This window comes from Arabidopsis thaliana, chromosome 4 (genome assembly GCF_000001735.4).
Source record: "Arabidopsis thaliana chromosome 4, partial sequence".
Lineage (NCBI taxonomy): Eukaryota > Viridiplantae > Streptophyta > Magnoliopsida > Brassicales > Brassicaceae > Arabidopsis > Arabidopsis thaliana.
This window is the reverse complement of record NC_003075.7, coordinates 11,733,019-11,752,203: the sequence shown is the minus strand read 5'-3', so window position 1 is coordinate 11,752,203 and position 19,185 is coordinate 11,733,019. Positions and strand designations below refer to the sequence as shown.

The 19,185-nt window shown below is 35.8% G+C and overlaps 6 protein-coding genes and 1 pseudogene across 9 annotated transcripts; 2 read left to right on the top strand and 5 right to left on the bottom strand.

Annotated features, from left to right (window-relative positions):
* Nucleotides 1-1,505: 1,505 nt before the first annotated feature.
* KT2/3 (potassium transport 2/3) lies at nucleotides 1,506-5,714 on the top strand. 2 transcript variants are annotated; one of them, NM_118342.3, is made up of 10 exons: nucleotides 1,506-2,339; nucleotides 2,454-2,672; nucleotides 2,928-3,086; nucleotides 3,168-3,225; nucleotides 3,316-3,630; nucleotides 3,720-3,959; nucleotides 4,038-4,553; nucleotides 4,646-4,721; nucleotides 4,805-5,278; nucleotides 5,414-5,714. In NM_118342.3, the coding sequence occupies exons 1-10, from the start codon at nucleotides 2,113-2,115 to the stop codon at nucleotides 5,536-5,538; spliced, it is 2,409 nt and encodes an 802-aa protein (NP_567651.1). In that variant the 5' UTR covers nucleotides 1,506-2,112; the 3' UTR covers nucleotides 5,539-5,714. The 2 variants fall into 2 exon arrangements, with proteins under 2 accessions (NP_567651.1, NP_001328922.1); NM_001341531.1 differs by having other exon boundaries at nucleotides 4,038-4,721; nucleotides 5,414-5,691.
* A 3,171-nt stretch (nucleotides 5,715-8,885) lies between these two features.
* On the top strand, nucleotides 8,886-10,424 carry AT4G22190 (serine/arginine repetitive matrix-like protein). The gene has a single exon (NM_118341.3). It carries the CDS (start codon nucleotides 8,939-8,941, stop codon nucleotides 10,100-10,102), a length of 1,164 nt encoding a protein of 387 aa, NP_567650.2. The 5' UTR covers nucleotides 8,886-8,938; the 3' UTR covers nucleotides 10,103-10,424.
* A 545-nt stretch (nucleotides 10,425-10,969) lies between these two features.
* AT4G22185 lies at nucleotides 10,970-12,151 on the bottom strand (annotated as a pseudogene). Its single transcript has one exon.
* Nucleotides 12,152-12,421: 270 nt separating this feature from the next.
* On the bottom strand, nucleotides 12,422-13,693 carry AT4G22180 (F-box protein (DUF295); the record flags this gene model as incomplete). The annotated part of the gene is made up of 1 exon (NM_118340.2): nucleotides 12,422-13,693. The coding sequence occupies exon 1, from the start codon at nucleotides 13,628-13,630 to the stop codon at nucleotides 12,422-12,424; it is 1,209 nt and encodes a 402-aa protein (NP_567649.1). The 5' UTR covers nucleotides 13,631-13,693.
* A 743-nt stretch (nucleotides 13,694-14,436) lies between these two features.
* On the bottom strand, nucleotides 14,437-15,732 carry AT4G22170 (F-box protein (DUF295)). Its single transcript, NM_118339.2, has one exon. It carries the CDS (start codon nucleotides 15,549-15,551, stop codon nucleotides 14,460-14,462), a length of 1,092 nt encoding a protein of 363 aa, NP_567648.1. The 5' UTR covers nucleotides 15,552-15,732; the 3' UTR covers nucleotides 14,437-14,459.
* A 1,052-nt stretch (nucleotides 15,733-16,784) lies between these two features.
* Nucleotides 16,785-17,876, bottom strand: AT4G22165 (F-box protein (DUF295); the record flags this gene model as incomplete). The annotated part of the gene is made up of 1 exon (NM_118338.1): nucleotides 16,785-17,876. One exon carries the CDS (start codon nucleotides 17,874-17,876, stop codon nucleotides 16,785-16,787), a length of 1,092 nt encoding a protein of 363 aa, NP_567647.1.
* A 181-nt stretch (nucleotides 17,877-18,057) lies between these two features.
* AT4G22160 (uncharacterized protein) lies at nucleotides 18,058-19,172 on the bottom strand. Of its 2 annotated transcripts, NM_118337.3 has the most exons (2): nucleotides 18,598-19,166; nucleotides 18,058-18,390 (listed from the first exon to the last, which is right to left on the bottom strand). In NM_118337.3, the coding sequence occupies exons 1-2, from the start codon at nucleotides 19,020-19,022 to the stop codon at nucleotides 18,324-18,326; spliced, it is 492 nt and encodes a 163-aa protein (NP_567646.1). In that variant the 5' UTR covers nucleotides 19,023-19,166; the 3' UTR covers nucleotides 18,058-18,323. The 2 variants fall into 2 exon arrangements, with proteins under 2 accessions (NP_567646.1, NP_849419.1); NM_179088.2 differs by having other exon boundaries at nucleotides 18,370-19,172.
* Between the last annotated feature and the right edge of the window lie 13 nt (nucleotides 19,173-19,185).

Below are 19,185 nucleotides of genomic sequence, written 5' to 3'. Positions count from 1 at the left end.
ATATAATAATCTTAAATTTTAAGGTTTTAAATTTTTAGTATTAAAATTATATAATTTTATATTAATATTGTAAAAAAAAAATTAGTGATGATAGAATAATAAATAAAGATTTAACCCGCGTTATATCAATGCAAACCCGTCCCACTATATAACTCGTCTCATAATATTTTAATATCTTTTTATAAGGATAAATATTAATAATGTTTTATAAAGTTAAAATATATCAATAATAATATACCATTAATGCTAATAGATCTCTTTAAAAAAGAATATTAGTGTGTAGTACATTTTAGATTTGGAAAGATTTAAATGATTGTTGTGATATATTTATTTTAATTCTAAATTTTAGTAACAAAATTGATTTATATTTGGATTTGAGAAGAAATTTGTTAAAATATTAAATGCTAATGGCATTGGATGGTAAATAAATCTCAACTTGAGGATTTATTTCATAAAAGTGCTGCAAAAATGTATATGTAGATGAGTAAATAGATCAAATAACTTTCAGTCAACATATTTACAATAAAATGATTCTCCAATATTGAAAATCACATCTGTCATTAGCATCAATAAAATCGAATTTTATTATATAGTATACGTAACGAGACACACATTGAGTCTAAAATATTGAAAATACTCACTATCACATATGTCAACGATAACACTAATTTTTTTTTTTGTATAATATACGTAACGAGACCTGCATTAGATCTAATTTTTAATCGATTAGAGCTTAAATGACATCGTTTTGGTTTGACTAAGAGAATCGTTAAAAATGTTAGAAAATCTGTTAAAGCTTAATAACTGTTTGTTTGTTTTTTTTCTTTCTTTTTTTGTCAATCGAAAATTAGACTATTAAATGACAATTTTCCGTTTAAAATGGCAAGTCCTAGATTTGAAAAGGTCTTTTGAAATCTTTTTAAGAGAATTAAGGGTGAATTAAATATATTCAGAAATTAAAGGGTCGAATTGCAAACTTTCTTGGTTCATACTTGGTCTGCCTTTGTCCCTTTCTTATCTTCTTCGCGCGCTTTTGAAAAAAATAGAAACCCGCCACTGAACGTCAGTCTTCCACGTGTCCTCTCCTGTGCTCTGTTTCCGATCGTCGGAGACATCAATTTGCCTGCTTGTAGGGTGATTCGTCAAATCTATTATCAGGTTTTAAATATACTCGAATTGACTTCCAAATTCTTAGTCTCTAGTGTAATGATTTTGAGAATCACTTAACTCCAAAAATATAATCCACGATCCCGTGTTAATTATTGAAGAATCAATCGTTTTTAATTTCTCACCAATAGATGTTGCTCTTATTACTTAAAACAAATTGTTTAGACAAATGTAGCAAGTGTGATACTTAGTGGGATCTTAAAGACGATTTCTCCTATAACAGAGGACAAACAGGTCGGTCAATTACAATGTCATCCCTCTTTACCCTGTCTTTTTTTTTCTTCTTAAAACCTAACCATTTGATTGTTTCTAAAGGTATTTCAAGAATATATGATCAATCTAGATGAATACTATACCGACGATGACTACACACACAAGGAAATATATATATCAGCTTTCTTTTCACCTAAAAGTGGTCCCGGTTTAGAATCTAATTCCTTTATCTCTCATTTTCTTCTGCTTCACATTCCCGCTAGTCAAATGTTAATAAGTGCACACAACGTTTTCTCGAAGCATTAGAATGTCCTCCTCTTAATTAATCTCCTTCTGATTAGATTCTCAATAGAGTTTAAATTTGTTAATGGAGAGATATATTGGGACCCTCAAGGCTTCTAATTATACCACGTTTGGCATAATTCTCTATCGTTTGGGGCCACATCTTTCACACTTCATTACCTTATCACCAAAACATAAAATCAATCAACTTTTTTTTGCCTTATTGATTGTGTTGGATCCCTCCAAAATTAAAACTTGTGTTCCCCACAAAAGCTTACCCAATTTCACTTCAATCTTAACAAATAGGACCACCACTACCACGTACGGTTTGCATCATACAAACCACAAACTCCTTCTTCATTACAATTATTATATCATCTACTAAAACCTCTTTCTCCCTCTCTCTTTCTTGTTCTTAGTGCTAAATTTTCTTTGTTCAGGAGAAATATAATGGACCTCAAGTATTCAGCATCTCATTGCAACTTATCCTCAGACATGAAGCTCAGGCGTTTTCATCAGCATCGAGGAAAAGGAAGAGAAGAAGAGTATGATGCTTCTTCTCTCAGCTTGAACAATCTGTCAAAACTTATTCTTCCTCCACTTGGTGTTGCTAGCTATAACCAGAATCACATCAGGTCTAGTGGATGGATCATCTCACCTATGGACTCAAGATACAGGTACCATCCATATTGATGAAACAGAGTACCTGAAAAATACATTCTTTATATCTCAGTGACATAAAAGAATGCTTGAATTAGTGATAACGTAAAGAAGTTAAATGGTTGATTCAGGTGCTGGGAATTTTATATGGTGCTTTTAGTGGCATACTCTGCGTGGGTTTACCCTTTTGAAGTTGCATTTCTGAATTCATCACCAAAGAGAAACCTTTGTATCGCGGACAACATCGTAGACTTGTTCTTCGCGGTTGACATTGTCTTGACGTTTTTCGTTGCTTACATAGACGAAAGAACACAGCTTCTTGTCCGTGAACCTAAACAGATTGCAGTGAGGTCAGTGATTGTTATTCATGATCTTAGTTTCACCTTTTTTATTTGATCTGATATCTTTAGCTAAGTGGAAGAAGACAAGGTTTAGGTGACTGTTGAGCCCACACCATGTGATTCTTTTATTTTCATAATCAGTTAGATAGATTTCTGTTTTTGGAATAAACAGAAAGATTCTACTTATATATATTAGGTGAAAAGAAAGCTTTTTAAATAAATGTGTTAGTTCTTGCTTAATGCTATTTTAATATCTCATTAAAGGTACCTATCAACATGGTTCTTGATGGATGTTGCATCAACTATACCATTTGACGCTATTGGATACTTAATCACTGGCACATCCACGTTAAATATCACTTGTAATCTCTTGGGATTACTTAGATTTTGGCGACTTCGAAGAGTTAAACACCTCTTCACTAGGTACACTAATTCCCTATGACTCTATGTCATGTCTCTGATCAAGAAGGTAACAAAATGATTCTATTTTTGGTGTTGTTTTAGGCTCGAGAAGGACATAAGATATAGCTATTTCTGGATTCGCTGCTTTCGACTTCTATCAGTGAGTAAATAACTTATAAGTGAAGGAACAAGATCACATTTCTTTAGATTTTGTAGTTGCAGTACATGATGAGGTTTGAGTGTTTTACAGGTGACATTGTTTCTAGTGCACTGTGCTGGATGCAGTTATTACCTAATAGCAGACAGATATCCACACCAAGGAAAGACATGGACTGATGCGATCCCTAATTTCACAGAGACAAGTCTTTCCATCAGATACATTGCAGCTATATATTGGTCTATCACTACAATGACCACAGTGGGATATGGAGATCTTCATGCAAGCAACACTATTGAAATGGTATTCATAACAGTCTACATGTTATTCAATCTTGGCCTCACTGCTTACCTTATTGGTAACATGACTAATTTGGTCGTGGAAGGGACTCGTCGTACCATGGAATTTGTGAGTCTCACGCTCTATACAAGATTAAGTCTTTTCTGTTTGTATAGTTTGCTCAAGGAAGATCTTATGTTGTTGTTGTGGTGGTGCAGAGGAATAGCATTGAAGCAGCGTCAAACTTTGTTAACAGAAACAGATTGCCTCCTAGATTAAAAGACCAGATATTAGCTTACATGTGTTTAAGGTTTAAAGCAGAGAGCTTAAATCAGCAACATCTTATTGACCAGCTCCCAAAATCTATCTACAAAAGCATTTGTCAACATCTTTTTCTTCCATCTGTTGAAAAAGTTTACCTCTTCAAAGGCGTCTCAAGAGAAATACTTCTTCTTCTGGTGAGTTAATTTTCTGACATGATTGGTTGAGTTTTGGCTTGCTGGATAAGTTTTCTAAACAGAGGTTTTGGTGATTAGGTTTCAAAAATGAAGGCTGAGTATATACCACCAAGAGAGGATGTCATTATGCAGAACGAAGCGCCGGATGATGTTTACATAATTGTGTCAGGAGAAGTTGAGATCATTGATTCAGAGATGGAGAGAGAGTCTGTTTTAGGCACTCTACGTTGTGGAGACATATTTGGAGAAGTTGGAGCACTTTGTTGCAGACCACAAAGCTACACTTTTCAAACTAAGTCTTTATCACAGCTTCTCCGACTCAAAACATCTTTCCTTATTGAGACAATGCAGATTAAACAACAAGACAATGCCACAATGCTCAAGAACTTCTTGCAGCATCACAAAAAGCTGAGTAATTTAGACATTGGTGATCTAAAGGCACAACAAAATGGCGAAAACACCGATGTTGTTCCTCCTAACATTGCCTCAAATCTCATCGCTGTGGTGACTACAGGCAATGCAGCTCTTCTTGATGAGCTACTTAAGGCTAAGTTAAGCCCTGACATTACAGATTCCAAAGGAAAAACTCCATTGGTAACGTTTTGCTTTCACCATAAGCCATTTAAAACCCTTACTCATAATCATCATCACAGCCGTTAATTCGTCGTCTTATATTCATGTTTCAGCATGTAGCAGCTTCTAGAGGATATGAAGATTGTGTTTTAGTACTCTTAAAGCACGGTTGCAACATCCACATAAGAGGTAAACACATCATACTTAAGAACCGTTATGTTTTATGTTCTACTGATATGTTTTAAGAACAAGATTTTATCATAATCTTGCAGATGTGAATGGTAATAGTGCTCTATGGGAAGCAATAATATCGAAGCATTACGAGATATTCAGAATCCTTTATCATTTCGCAGCCATATCGGATCCACACATAGCTGGAGATCTTCTATGTGAAGCAGCGAAACAGAACAATGTAGAAGTCATGAAGGCTCTTTTAAAACAGGGGCTTAACGTCGACACAGAGGATCACCATGGCGTCACAGCTTTACAGGTCGCTATGGCGGAGGATCAGATGGACATGGTGAATCTCCTGGCGACGAACGGTGCAGATGTAGTTTGTGTGAATACACATAATGAATTCACACCATTGGAGAAGTTAAGAGTTGTGGAAGAAGAAGAAGAAGAAGAACGAGGAAGAGTGAGTATTTACAGAGGACATCCATTGGAGAGGAGAGAAAGAAGTTGCAATGAAGCTGGGAAGCTTATTCTTCTTCCTCCTTCACTTGATGACCTCAAGAAAATTGCAGGTAAAGATACAAATTACACAAGTGACTAGAGTTTAAACACCAAATTACGGTTTAGGTTATATGGTGTTAAACCGGTTCAAATTGGTTTTGGTTTATTGAGCTAACCGGGTTTTGGTGTGCATGTGCTAAAAACAGGAGAGAAGTTTGGGTTTGATGGAAGTGAGACGATGGTGACGAATGAAGATGGAGCTGAGATTGACAGTATTGAAGTGATTAGAGATAATGACAAACTCTACTTTGTCGTAAACAAGATAATTTAGAAGTTGAAAAATTATAACGAAATGAAGTTTGAGATAAGAGAGAGCGTGACAAAAAAATGAAAAACAAATTGTAATATTTATATGCGTCCATCAAAGTGAGATGTAACACATATTTGGGTAAGAAACGTTCCAAATAATAAATTTAAATTTACTAAAATAATAAAATCCAAAATGAGTTCAAATTTATTAGAAACCTAATCTACTGTACAAACTTTTCAACTAGGTATATAGTTTCTACATATATGAAAATGTGACGTGACTGTCGTAGTATCAGTATCACATGCTATGCTACGGTTCGAATTTAGCTGAATTATTGAGTTTTTTTCGTATTTTATTTTGGAACATAATTTTTGAGGTTGTACACGTTGTTTTGTTTGCAAGGGAAAAACTTTATTCTTTGGTATTATGGAATAGTCGTCGAGTTGAAGAGAATGATCCACGTGACCTTCACGTGAATAGTAGTTCTATGATATTTCTTTGTCAATGAATCCATAAAATGATGCGACTTTTTTTTGTACCACTTGAAGTTTAGACACACTCCAAACCCTACCTCACATTTCTAGTTTTTGTGGAGTTGATTCTTTCTGAATTAGTATGATGTAAGAAATATGAATGTAACTAATAATAAAGTATTGTGGAGATAATCATATAAAAAATGGACAAGAACATAGAACCAAAATAACATTCAAACTATATCCTTAGATTTGTGATTAGTTTGAAAAATATAATTCGTTGACGAGAAAAATACGCAAAGAACCATATGTATGCTGTCTAAGGACCTACAAAGAAACTCCGTTAACAATTATGGACTGTCGTCGTCCATTACCAAATTTTAGTTCGTGTAGCATTTATCAACTATCCAAATATAAACAACTTTTGAGTATCAGAAAATGCGTTGGCTAAAAGGAACTCGAGCCTAAAACTTCGTTAACCAACATATATAAAACTATTGTTTCAATATTACTATTTTAAAATCAGTTTAGAATGATTTGTATTATTAAAAATTGTGTCATTGAAAGCTAATTAAAAATTTGTAAGTCGTAACATGGGGTGTACGGATGGGGAAATGTGAAAACCTAAAATACCAAATCTATGTAACGTCGAAGTTGCGTGCAGAGAGAAAGGGTTGGGTTATTTACGACATTTCACAATCACGACCCTACGACATTAAATGAGTGTGAGATAATGCTATCCATCACATGGCCTTACATTATCTATGTCTGTTTCCAAACACAAACCAACCAACAAATCTTTTTGCTATTTTTGTATTAATTTTTTCCCATTTGATGATCATTTATATAGAAAAAAATAGATTTATGAGATCTTTTTTATATTTCTGCTAGCTTACATATTTTTTCTTAGTATTTTTAAAAATTTCTTGAACTAGTTAAAATCACAGCCAGTCACTGGTGGTGAACCCGTAATGCTACAGCAGAAAAAGCTAAACAATACGATAAAAAGCGTTTAATACGTGTAGGTCCTATTAAAATCACGTTTCATTCTTTTAACTATTTGTTTCCTTCTGTTTAATGGGCCTCATTCTTGGCCCGTTTACCCCTTCTGGCTGTCTTTTATCGCTAATAATAATGTACTTTGGGACTACATTTGTTTTTTGTTTTTTTTTTGTTTTGACAGCCAACATTTGTCTATTAAGTGTATTGGTGTCGTAAACATAACATAACTTGGTAAGGAATTTGGCAAGACAAAAAAACATAGCAGAACAAAAGAATGAAATTATTCGTGAATGTAGAGAAAAATATCAAACATTAATGATAAGATTCATTCGTTAGACACTCAATTTTAAAAATGGTGGAGATATTAAATAGAATTAAATAATAAAGTGTACTGTATTTATAGATTTTCTCATTGTTGATCACTCATTTTCTATGTTCCGCCAACCTATTGTGATTAATTTTTCCTAATAAAACCACCACTTTATGAAACAATTTGACTATTTCGTAAATTAATCATCAAAAAGTCAATACATTGATTTTGTCGTTTTTATTTGGCACAAACGAGTGAAACTTGATACTAACAAAACAAAGGCTTGTACATAAGTATAGGACTAGGAATATCGAATATGTATAGCATGCGTGTACGTCGGTGGCTTGGTGGTTGTATCTACAATTAAACAAAACTCTAAGTATTCATTTTTCATTAGTTATGAAGTAAAATCCCTAAGTATGTGCTATTCTTATTTTCCATGAAATGCGGTCGAGGAATGTGGTTCGTTCGTCTAATTATTATAGTCAAATTAAAGTAATGATTGAAAAATCACATGATGGATAAATAATTAAACTTTTGAAGTTTTGAAAGTTGATATCACCAACATCACAATGACATCATATTTGAATAAAACGTAAATAATTTTGTGTGTTTTAGAAGACAAAATAAGAGGAAAATGTAAAATGGAAATGACTTTTGGGTTCAGAGGGTAATGATAATTGCAGAAGATTTTAAACATGAAAAAGGGTCAACTTCGATTTAGAGATTTTATTCTTGTAAACCATAAAGTTTAACTTACTTTCGCTATTTTCTCGGGAAACATTCACCAAGAAATCGAAAAATTATCAAGTTCCGAGGGGTCCAGGAATAAGGTTGAGTGGAATTTATATTCTTCATCTCATTTTTATGCCTCCCACCTATATGTAATTGTTTAAATAAACTGTGTAAGAGAAGCGAAAACAATACGAATGATTAACTTGACAAAAAAAAAACACTACTAAGGAGTATGTTGTAAAAATGTAACAAATGAATCTTACCTAGGGTTGACAAAAAGAAAAAAAGAATCTTACCTATAAATTTTCAAATAACCTATTATTAGCATAATTTTGCTAGAAGAGTCTTATCATGGAGTTGGTATTTGATTAGGATTTGGCAATTTACGTCTTAAGACCTATAATTTGGTTAGCTTGTCCCTTGAAATGTAGAAACGATTCATATATTTATTTGCTAAAAATTCAAGTTTGGTGAGGAGAGTTAATGAGTTGGGTGGTATATAGATAGTGAGGAGACATAAAGCTTCTACGGTGTTGAGAATATATATCATTAATGGTAAATTTAACATCAAATAAAATCTACACTATGTCTTCTTTTTAATTTTTGGCTGAAGTATAAAAATAAATTTTGTTGTGACAAAAAAAAAAAAACAAATGTGTAATGATTTTACAGTAGGAAATATAAGATATTGTGTATCAAAAAGTTAAGTAGCCAAGAGATTAGAAACATTAGTACATATATTTCCACGTTACGTATTATATACACGTCTAAGATATTTTGATTTTCACAATCATAAACAACATCCCTTAATTTTCCAATTATAAATAACCAAACAAGCAATCGAAAAAAAAAAAAAAATTAGTATGACAAAAAAAAAGGGTACATAATTTATGCGTCATTTATGTGTTATGTACCACAAACTCTGCATATATGGTCACACTGCACCTGCTCATCATCTTTTCTCTCTCTAACGAATTCATTAATTTATTATCTTCTTCTTCTTCTTCGACCTTCCAAAACTCTCTCTCTCTCTCTGTCGTCAACAATGGATAGTCCGACGAGCATACGTAGTAAACCACTACCGGAGACTCTTTCTCCATGCGGTAGTCAACGACGGAGAAGCAGCTGCGACTCTAACCCACCTGAGTTCGAGTTCTGGCGTTTAACTAACTCTTCATTTCCTCAAGCTGATTCAGATCTCCTCTCCGCCGACGAGCTTTTTCACGACGGTGTTCTTCTCCCTCTTGACCTCCTCTCCGTTAAATCAGAGCTTCAGTCCGACCCGAATATCGCAGAATGCGACCCGGATCCATCTCCTTCGACTGGTAGTTTGATTACAGAGCAAAAAAGTGATCTTGAACCCGGTTTAGGATCCGAGTTGACCCGAGAAACAACGGTTTCGAAGCGGTGGAGAGATATTTTCAGGAAGAGCGAAACCAAACCGCCGGGGAAGAAAGAGAAGGTGAAAGAGAATAAGAAGGAGAAGAAGAAAACCGGGTCGGGTCCAAGTTCGGGTTCGGGTTCAGGAGCGGAGCTGAATATCAACATTTGGCCGTTTTCAAGAAGTAGATCCGCTGGTAACAACGTGACCCGACCGAGAATGTCGTTTGGAGCTCCGACGACCCGGAAAGTAAGCAGTGCGCCGTGTTCACGTAGCAACTCCACCGGAGAATCCAAATCGAGGAAGTGGCCGAGTAGTCCCAGTCGTAACGGCGTGCATCTTGGTCGGAATAGTCCGGTTTGGCAAGTCCGGCGTGGAGGAGGAGCTCCGGTTGGGAAAACGATACCGGAACCGATGGGTCGGGTTGTGGGTAAAAGGGAGATTCCCGAGACGCGTAAGGGTAAAACAGTAATTGAGAGCAATAAAGCAAAAGTCTTGAACTTGAACGTGCCTATGTGCATCGGTTATCGGAGCCGGTTAAGCTGCAGAACCGAAGAGAGTAGTGGTGGTGGTAATAGTAACATTGGGAGTGACAACAATAATAATAATAACGCCAACGCTAATAATCCTAATCCTAATGGTTTATTTGGCTTTCGTAATCTCTTCATTAAGAAAGTGTATTGACTTTATTTGTTTTGTTTTCTTTTGTATTATAGTAATCTTGTATAAGTGTTCATTTTATCGAAAGACCCTCTTATTATATAATCTCGAGGGTACCTTTTTATTGTTCTTAATTTCGTTTTTTTTTTTAATTGCTGCTTTTGGTGTTAGTACGATGTGTGGATTTAGGTAGTATATCGTATTTGCTTATATATATCATGTAATTAAGAACTCGATGCTTATTAATATGTAACTACTTAGATTGTTTTCACATTGTTTAGAAGGATCACAAGCTTTTACTTCTTAAGCTACTTCGCTAGTTTCAAAGATCGTATCCTTCTGAAAATATTGGAGTTAGGTCCTATTTCGTTTTCAACAAGTAATTCATTGCGCGTTCTAGCGAAAAAACTTGTAATCACAAAAACAGAATTCAGAAGATGTTCTCACGGTTGAACGAGTGTTAATACCTAGCTATAGAATCTGTTCCTTCTAGGTCTACAAAGTTTATTCATGGGTTCTTTAAGAAATTTGAAACAAATTGATTCTTAATTTGGGAGACAAGATAGTGTTTTTGGATATGGGCATTGATATGTTCTTCAATAGATTTCATTGGTAGGCATGAGAATAGCACAGGTGATATCTTTATTTTCAGTTAGACTCCACAACAAAAGCTCACTTAAGCATATATTTTGTACCCCATTTGCTAGTTAACGTGTAGTTAAACCTTTGTGCATAAAACTTGGTAAGAACTAAACAAAACTTCAAACAAAAAAAGAACGTCACCATCATCATTAGTTAGATAAAAACACATATGAAAGAGGAAAACCCAAATAGTTGACATGTCTGCGTGAAACTTGGTAAGAACTAAGAACCATCAAGCTCTAGAGAATCAAACGGATGAGCAATCATATTTGTGCAGTTTCTCCAACTTCTCTGTCTCGAGATCGAAGATTAAAATACCATTTGTCTTCCTACATTTGGAATTTCCATTGAGTCCATCAATTTCACTGGAGGGCACAGTGATGCCTAGATCCAAAAGCATTGCCTCGTCTCCCAAAGAATCAACTTTTTCATATATCATCAAGTTCCCTGATGATGAATAAATGTTGTAGACGTCGAAGGACCATATGTATTCAGACCTATGCTGTTTCATAATGACCCTTAGGACATCTCCTCTTACTGTTACTACAAGTTTTGGATCGAAAAAAAACCAATAATCACTTGGTAGACGACGACAGCGACCAAACGCATTCTGTCGTTTCCAACTAGGAGAAGGACTAGGAGGACTTTTCTTCAGAAACGTACCACATTTGAAGATTTGTTGTGGAATCTCACCAGAAAAATCTAAGATTTTAAACCACCAGACTTGGTTAGGAAGTAAAGCTTGTGATCCTTGTACACCATGTCACGACAATTTGAAGTTTTGGGAATTTGATTCCACGAGGTATACCCTTTCTTGGCAGAAACCACACACCAATCTCTAAGTCCCCAAAAAACTATATAATCTTTGGTTTTCTCGTCAATCCAAAACACAGGGGATCCTATACTCATATATTTGGACTCGCTTCCGATGTGATAGTGTGAAATGCGAAATCTATCATCTATGATTCGTCTAACCTTTACCTTGCCACGTTGTGACTCCACAGGAGGAAGGTTGATCCTCTCGCGGGTGAATGGATTCAAAATGTTTAGATTACACTTTGAATCTTGCATAAGGAGCCAACTTCCATAGGTTGCTATACAAACACACTTCGCAAATTCCACACCAAGATCTTGCGTTTTGTAACGTTTGTGTTTTTCCTCGGGATTGAGGAGCGTGAATGAATTGTTTTTTTCGCTTTTGGGGAATAGAATCAGCCAAGGGATCTTAGTTTTGGTCACGCATTGTCTCGAAGCAGAGTACCAAGACGAACACACAGATTTGGCTCGTTGGAAATTAGCAAAATTGAGGCGTTGGAACACTAAATCCAAGAGATCTAGAGGAAGCTCCGACCAGGAATGGGATGAATCTCGTCTGAGACGCTTTTGAGAATTAGGGTTATGCTTACTTGAAATGTTTTGTCGTAGCACAGAAGTTACGTATTTATATTACAAGAGTCAAGGTCTGAACCTAAAACCTAGGATTGCATTTGTAATGTGACCCATTGGGTTTTATTTCATAAGAAATCAGGTCGTTTCTATGGGCTTCATCGGCCCAATTAACCAGTCGTTCTTTTGACAAAAAAATTTCATCAATCTTTACAATTATCATTTTGTTAATTTATAATAACTAAAACACCAAACACGTCATCATTATTCATTAGAGAAAATCAGAAAAATAACATATGAAGAAGAAAGTTGAAATCAATCAAGTTTGTGTGAACTTGGTAAGAACCATCGAGCACTAGAGAGTTGAGCTGATGAACAATCAAACTTGTGCACTGGATCCATCTTCTGTGTCTCGAGACTGAAGATAAATGTATCGTTAATGACCTTCGACTTTGTATGAGTACCACTGAAATAAATGGAATTTCCTAGGAGTCCCACAGTGTCATTGGCGAGCATAGTGATACCTAGATCCAAAAGAATTGCCTCGTCCCCCAAAGATTCAACTTTTTCATATTTCTTATAGGACCCCGATGAATAAACCTTGTAGACGTAAAAAAATCTGCAGATTCTAGTCTCTTTCTCCACTATTCTGTCAACCTTAAGGACATCTCCAGTTACTGTGACAACAAGTTTTGTATCAATAGTAGCAAAGGGATAACCTGGTTGACCACGATGACGATTTAATGTAAGTCCTTGCATAATGACATAGCCTTGAAAGATTTGTTGAGGAATCTCTCTAGAGAAATCAAAGATTCTGAATTCATATTTGTAGGTAGACGTAGAGAAGTAAAGCTTGTGATCCTTGTAAACCATGTGATGACAATTTGAAGTTTCTGGAATTTGATTCCAACATTTATCTCCTTTCTTGGAATAAACCACACATGAACTTCCAAGTCCCCATATAACTACGTAATCTTTTGTTTTCTCATCGATCCAAAACACAGTGGATAGTATTCTAATACGTTTGTGGTACTCCTTACCGTTGTAATGGAGTGTAGAGTGAAACCAATCATATATGGTTCGTTCAATCTTTACCATGCCAAGTTGTGACTCGAAAGGAGGTAGATTTACCCTCTCGTGGGTGAATAGATTCAAAATATAGAGATTATACAGTGGATCTCGCATAAGGAGCCAGCTTCCGTAGGTTGCAGTACAAACACTCTTTGAAAATTCAACACCAAGATCTTTCATTTTGTAAACTTGGCCTTTTTCCTCGGGATTGAACAACGTGCATGAATTGTTGTTGTCGTATTCCGGGAAGAGAATCAGCCAAGGGATCTGTATGGGAACGGATTGTCTCGATCCGGAGTGCCAAGACGAACAGACGGATTTAGCTCGTTGGAAATTTGCATAGCTGAGGCGTTCGAACACTGCAGTCAAGAGATCTAGAGGAAGCTCCGACCAGGAATTGGGTGTATCTCCTCTGAGACGCTTAGGAGAACTAGGGTTATGCCACTTTTCCATGGAAAATTGAAAGCGAGATCCAGATGATTGAATGTTTTGTTGCTTAAGAAGTTATGTCTTATTTTAACCTAAACCTAGGATTTCATTGCAACATAAGTTTGATTATATGGGCTTCATCGGCCAAGTCTTTTGTCTTAGGCATGTGAGTTTAAAATTCCAAATAATATTTCTAATTGGTTTTTGCGTAAAAATAGTAAAAAAGAGGAAAAATAAGTTTGGTTCAAGAATGGACAGAGAATTTGAAATCCATTACTCATTAGCCAAAAACAACATATTTGAAGAAGAAAGTAGAAATCATCATGTATGCGTTAAACTTGGTAAGAACCATCGAGCTCTAGAGAGTTGATGAGCTGACGAACCATCAAGTTTTTGTAGCAACTCCATATTTTTTCTCTCGATATTAAAGATTAAGATCTGATTTGTCTTCTCTCCATGAATACCACTGAAATAGATGGAATTTCTACGTAGTCCCTCAACTTCATTGGCGGACACAGTGATTCCTAGATCCAAAAGCATTGCCTCGTCTCCCAAAGAATTAACTTCTTCATATTTGGGGAAAACCTTGCAGACGCGAAATGACTGGATTCCAGACCAAGGTCTTAACATCCTTTGAACCCTAAGGATATTTCCTGTTACTGTGACTACAAGTTTTGTCTCATCAACAACCCACGAATCACTTAGCCGATAAAAACGATGACCAAACACAAGGTACTTGCACGTGTCTGCAAATACTTGCACGTGATGCTCATTAACTAGAGTAAACTAACATGTTGATTGAAACCAAAAAACAAAAACATATTGAAGAAAAAAAACATAGTTGAGATCAACATCATGTAAGCGTGAAACTAGGTACGAACCAATGAGCTCTAGAGAATTGAAATGAAGAACTATCAAATGTGTGTAGTGGCTCCGTCTTCTGTGTCTCAAGATTGAAGATAAACATGTCGTAAGTGTGCTTTTCAATGTTTTCACAATCATTATTGAAATAGATGGAATTTCTAATGAATCCATTAGTGTCATTGGCGAGCACAGTGATGCCTTGTTCCAAAAGAATTGACTCATCTCCCAGAGAATGAATCCGTCTTCCTGATGAACAAACCTCGAAAACCGTGAAAGAGCAGTCCATCATTTTTTCAACGTTGAGGACTTTTCCTGTGAGTGTGACTACAAGTGTGGAATAAAGGACCCAACGACGAAAGTGACAATGGTCCACAAAAACAAGCGAGTCAAAGGTTTGTTGTGGAATCTCTCCAGAAAGATCGAAGATTTTGAAACTAGAGAAGTAGCCTTGGAAGTAAAGCTTGTGATCCTTGTAACGCAAACGGTAACAATCTGGAGTTTGGGGGATTTGATTCCAGGAGGTATCTCCTTTCTTGGAATAAAATACACACCAATCTCTAAGTCCCCAAAGAACAACATAATCTTTGGTTATCTCGTCAATCCAAAACACAGGAGATCGTACGTTCCCACCTCTCGACTTCATTCGGTTGCGACTTGAAACGCCTAACTCGTAATCTTTCCACAGTAACTCCACGGGATGTAGATTGATTCTCTCGCGGGTAAAGAGATTCAAAATATAGAGATTAAACAGAGGATCTACCATTAGGAACCAACTTCCATAGGTTGCCCTACAAACACTCTTTGCAAATTCCTCATCAAGATGTTGCGTTTTGTAAAGTTTGTCTTTTTCATCGGGATTGAACAACGTGCATGAACTGTTGTTCTTGTTGTTGTTGTCTTCAGGGAAGAGAATCAGCCAATGGATCTGATTTTTGGGCACCGATTGTCTCGAAGCAGAGTACCAAGACGAACACACGGACCTGGCTCGGTTGAAATTAGCAAAGCTGAGGCGTTCGAACACCAAGTTCAAGAGATCGTGAGGAAGATCAGACCAGGAATTAGGGTTATGTTTCCTCTCCATGACAAATTGGAGAAACAGGGGAAATATCTGAATTATATTTGATAAAATCTTTAAGTTTAGAGTTTATATTTGGTAACGAGTATTGAGGTCATTTAGGCTGTTATATATCGGCTTCTTCGGCCCAGTGTACGAATTACTAAGTCTTTGTAGGAATATATGATAAGATACACATGGATTTTCGTAGTTATTTTAGCAAACTAAATAGTGATGAATAAAAGGGCCTTTGGGTTTAATATAAATGCCTTGCTTAGACTAATGCGTGAGGCATTGGATCGTGAGAGACAATTCCAAATTGTGTGATGTTACTACATGTAATCAAGTAGGGTACCTGTTGTCGGCTTGTAGTGATCCTTTACATGCTATGTTGATTTTTGTGTTGCTATGTAAGTAGGAAAGTATCATATCAATTGGCATATTTTTTATTTATTTTCTGGTATGAATGTAAAACTATATTCATCAAAAAAAGACTGTGTTACAAAAAATACATCTTGAAAAATTTAAAGAAAGTAAACTTGCTTTTACAAGTTGAAAGTGATATATGCCTAAATAATACTGAGGTTATTATCATCGAAAAAAAAGAAATCTCTTTTAAGTGTCTAATGAAGAATTGCAACGTCTCGGACTCTCGGTAGAGGGTACTAACTTTGGTGATCATCGACATTTTTCTTTTCTTCTCACAAAAGTTCTTTAAAAGCATCATTATTGATAGTATTGTAGGTTAGTCTTACGTTAGTTCTTAGGATTTTTTTATAATTGATTTTAAAGTTTTTGAAAGGAAAGTTAAGAAAATCTCATTTTGTCTGTTATATAAGAGACTCTCTTAACAATTATATGATTAAAAGCATTTAATTTATAATCAAAATTTTCTAAGAATCAACCTAAACAACTACCAATAATGGTGCTCTAACTCTATAAAAAACATGTCTCATTAAACATGTGCTAATTTTTAATCTTCTCTATATCAAATTCGCTAAAAAAACAACTTTCTGAAATAATTCAAAGATGTCCCTTCCATAGATCAAATACTAGATAGATTCCACAAGTAAAGCTCACTTAAACATATCATTTTCAGTACCCATTTGTATTTTTATCCTTTGTGTGTATACTCACGTTTATCTTAAAAACTAGCATACGTCATGATTATTAATAGTGTAAAACAGCATATTGAGTAGTAAAACCGAAGAAAAGGAAAAAGAAACAACATAATGAAGAGGAAAACAAAGCTAAGATCAATCATGTGTGAGTCAAACTTGGTAAGAACCATCGAGATCTATAGAGTTGAAGGGACGAACAATCAAATTTGTGCAGTAGCTCCATCTTCTGTGTCTCGAGATTGAAAAGAAATAAATCACTTGCGTTAGTTTCATAACCACCACTAGGTCTACAACTGAAATAGATGGAATTTCTTTTGAATCCCTCAACGTCACTGGCGAGCACAGTGATGCCTAGATCCAAAAGCAATGCCTCATCACCCAAAGAATCAAGTTTTTCATATCCTGATGAAGAAATCTTGAAAACCCGAAAGGACCATGTTCTATATGTAGGTCTCCACATTTTTGCAACCTTGAGGGCTTTTCCTGTTACCGTGACTACAAGTTTTCTATCTAACAAGCATACCACCTTGGAAGTTTTGTTGTCCATCTCTTCAGAAAAATCTAAGATTTGGAAAGTACCAGTACTGCTTAAGAAGTAAAGCTTGTGATCCTTGTAAACCATGTCATAAAAATATGAAGTTTGGGGGATTTGATTCCACGAGGTATCTCCTTTCTTGGCATAAACCACACAATAAACTCCAAGTCCCCACATAACTATATAATCTTTGGATTCCTCGTCAATCCAAAACACAGGGGAACTTAGCGAAAAGCTATAGTGACCGTGTGAAAAGTGAAACCAATCATATATGGTTCGTTCAATCTTTACCATGCCAAGTTGTGACTCCACAGGAGGAAGATTGATCCTCTTGCGAGTGAATATATTCAAAATGTATAGATGATACTTTGAATCTTGCATCAGGAGCCAACTTCCATAAGTTGCCCTACAAACACTCTTTGCAAATTCCACACCAAGATCTTGCATCTTGTAAAGTTTGTCTTTTTCGTCGGGATTGAACAACTTACAAGTACTGTTATCGGTGTTGTCTTCTTTGGGGAAGAGAATCAGCAAAGCGATCTGACGTTCGGGCACGCATTGTCTCGAAACAGAGTACCGAGTGGAGCATACGGATTTAGCTCGTTGGAAATTAACTAAGCTGAGGCGTTTGAAAACTAAGTTCAAGAGATCTAGAGGAAGCTCCGACCATGTATTAGGGTTATGGTTCTTCTCCATGGCAATACAGTATTGGGGAGAAAGGAGAAATCTCCGAAAGGTTTTGTAAATCAAACGATAGAATACAACTAGGGTTTTATATGATTTTAGTTGTTCGTTTTTTCATCGTTAATATGAGCCTTTTTGGCCTAATCTTGATAGCCCATTTATCAACAACTGTAACAAACCATTTTTGTCATTTATTTACATAATTGACCCAATTCTTTTTTTTTCTCAAACTTTTGCATCATACACTGAATGAGTGAATGGATTTAGGAGAACCATAACTTTTGAGTGTCTTACTGGAAAGTTCATAAAAGTTACTCACTGAAATTCGTAGACATCTTTTATTCAACAAATCACAACACAGCTTGTATTCGTAGAATTATTCATTAGAGGTTGAACAAAAGACTGAAAGAGTAAATAACATGATACAGTTGGGCCTTCTGACTTTGGCTTTTGTATTTTTCAGGTCAATGAGTTCCAAAAAATCAGGTTAAGTTGGAGTAATCCCAACAAAGCTATACTCTTTTCCCTACATTCATTAAAGAATTTTTATTCGTTAGATTGTTAAAAAGTGCATATATAGTTGTTCCACCATTATGCAAATATATATAATCAACACAAAATTTCATTATGCAAGTTTTCATTCGGTAACTTATATCATTGTAGTTCTGCAATGTTACCAAATACCAATCCAAACCAATGTTTTTCTATACCGGTGAGGGGGTTTTGACTTTACCTTGTAGAGGACTCGAGTTCTTCAACGTCTGATCTCTTCCTCTTCCTCTGTGCCTGATAAATCTTATGTTCTCCGACGGGTAACGACGACATCGCTTGCAAATGAGTCTGAAGCACCATCTGAGTCAAGTCGACTTCCATTTCCAACCTTCTCTTCTCAGCTTCCAACCTCGCTGCTTCACGAGCCTTGATCATCTCCATCTCCGCGAGTTCCGTTCGAAGCAGAGAATCAGACAAGACTCGTATCATCGCCGACACTCCTGCCGAAGTTGTAGAGTCAGAGCTCATGTTCGACTCGGTCCCGGAGCTCGAGTTTGATTCAGTCTCTGAGTCGGATCTGTAAGGATCATCGGAGCTATCTTTACCCAACAAGACATTCTCCGGCGATGAGGTCTGGCTCCGGCGAAGTCTTGCCGACTTGCCCATGAAGTGTAAATTTGGGCAGAGAGAGATATAGAGAGAGACAGTGGAACATGGGTTTTGTTGTTTTGGTTTTGATTCTTTCAACTTTAAAAACTGATTAGACTAAAGTGGTTCCACTTTCGATTAAAAGCAACTTTTTCACGTATACGAAAGTTGTTCATTAATT

Coding starts and splice junctions, on each gene's coding strand:
- KT2/3 (NM_118342.3), top strand. CDS start 2,113: ATGGACCTCAAGTATTCAGCATCTCATTGCAACTTATCCTCAGACATG. Junction 3,226..3,315: donor GCTGCTTTCGACTTCTATCA/GTGAGTAAATAA, acceptor AGTGTTTTACAG/GTGACATTGTTTCTAGTGCA. Junction 4,554..4,645: donor CCAAAGGAAAAACTCCATTG/GTAACGTTTTGC, acceptor TTCATGTTTCAG/CATGTAGCAGCTTCTAGAGG.
- AT4G22190 (NM_118341.3), top strand. CDS start 8,939: ATGTGTTATGTACCACAAACTCTGCATATATGGTCACACTGCACCTGC.
- AT4G22170 (NM_118339.2), bottom strand. CDS start 15,551: ATGGAGAGGAAACATAACCCTAATTCCTGGTCTGATCTTCCTCACGAT.
- AT4G22160 (NM_118337.3), bottom strand. CDS start 19,022: ATGGGCAAGTCGGCAAGACTTCGCCGGAGCCAGACCTCATCGCCGGAG. Junction 18,391..18,597: donor GAACTCGAGTCCTCTACAAG/GTAAAGTCAAAA, acceptor TAATGAATGTAG/GGAAAAGAGTATAGCTTTGT.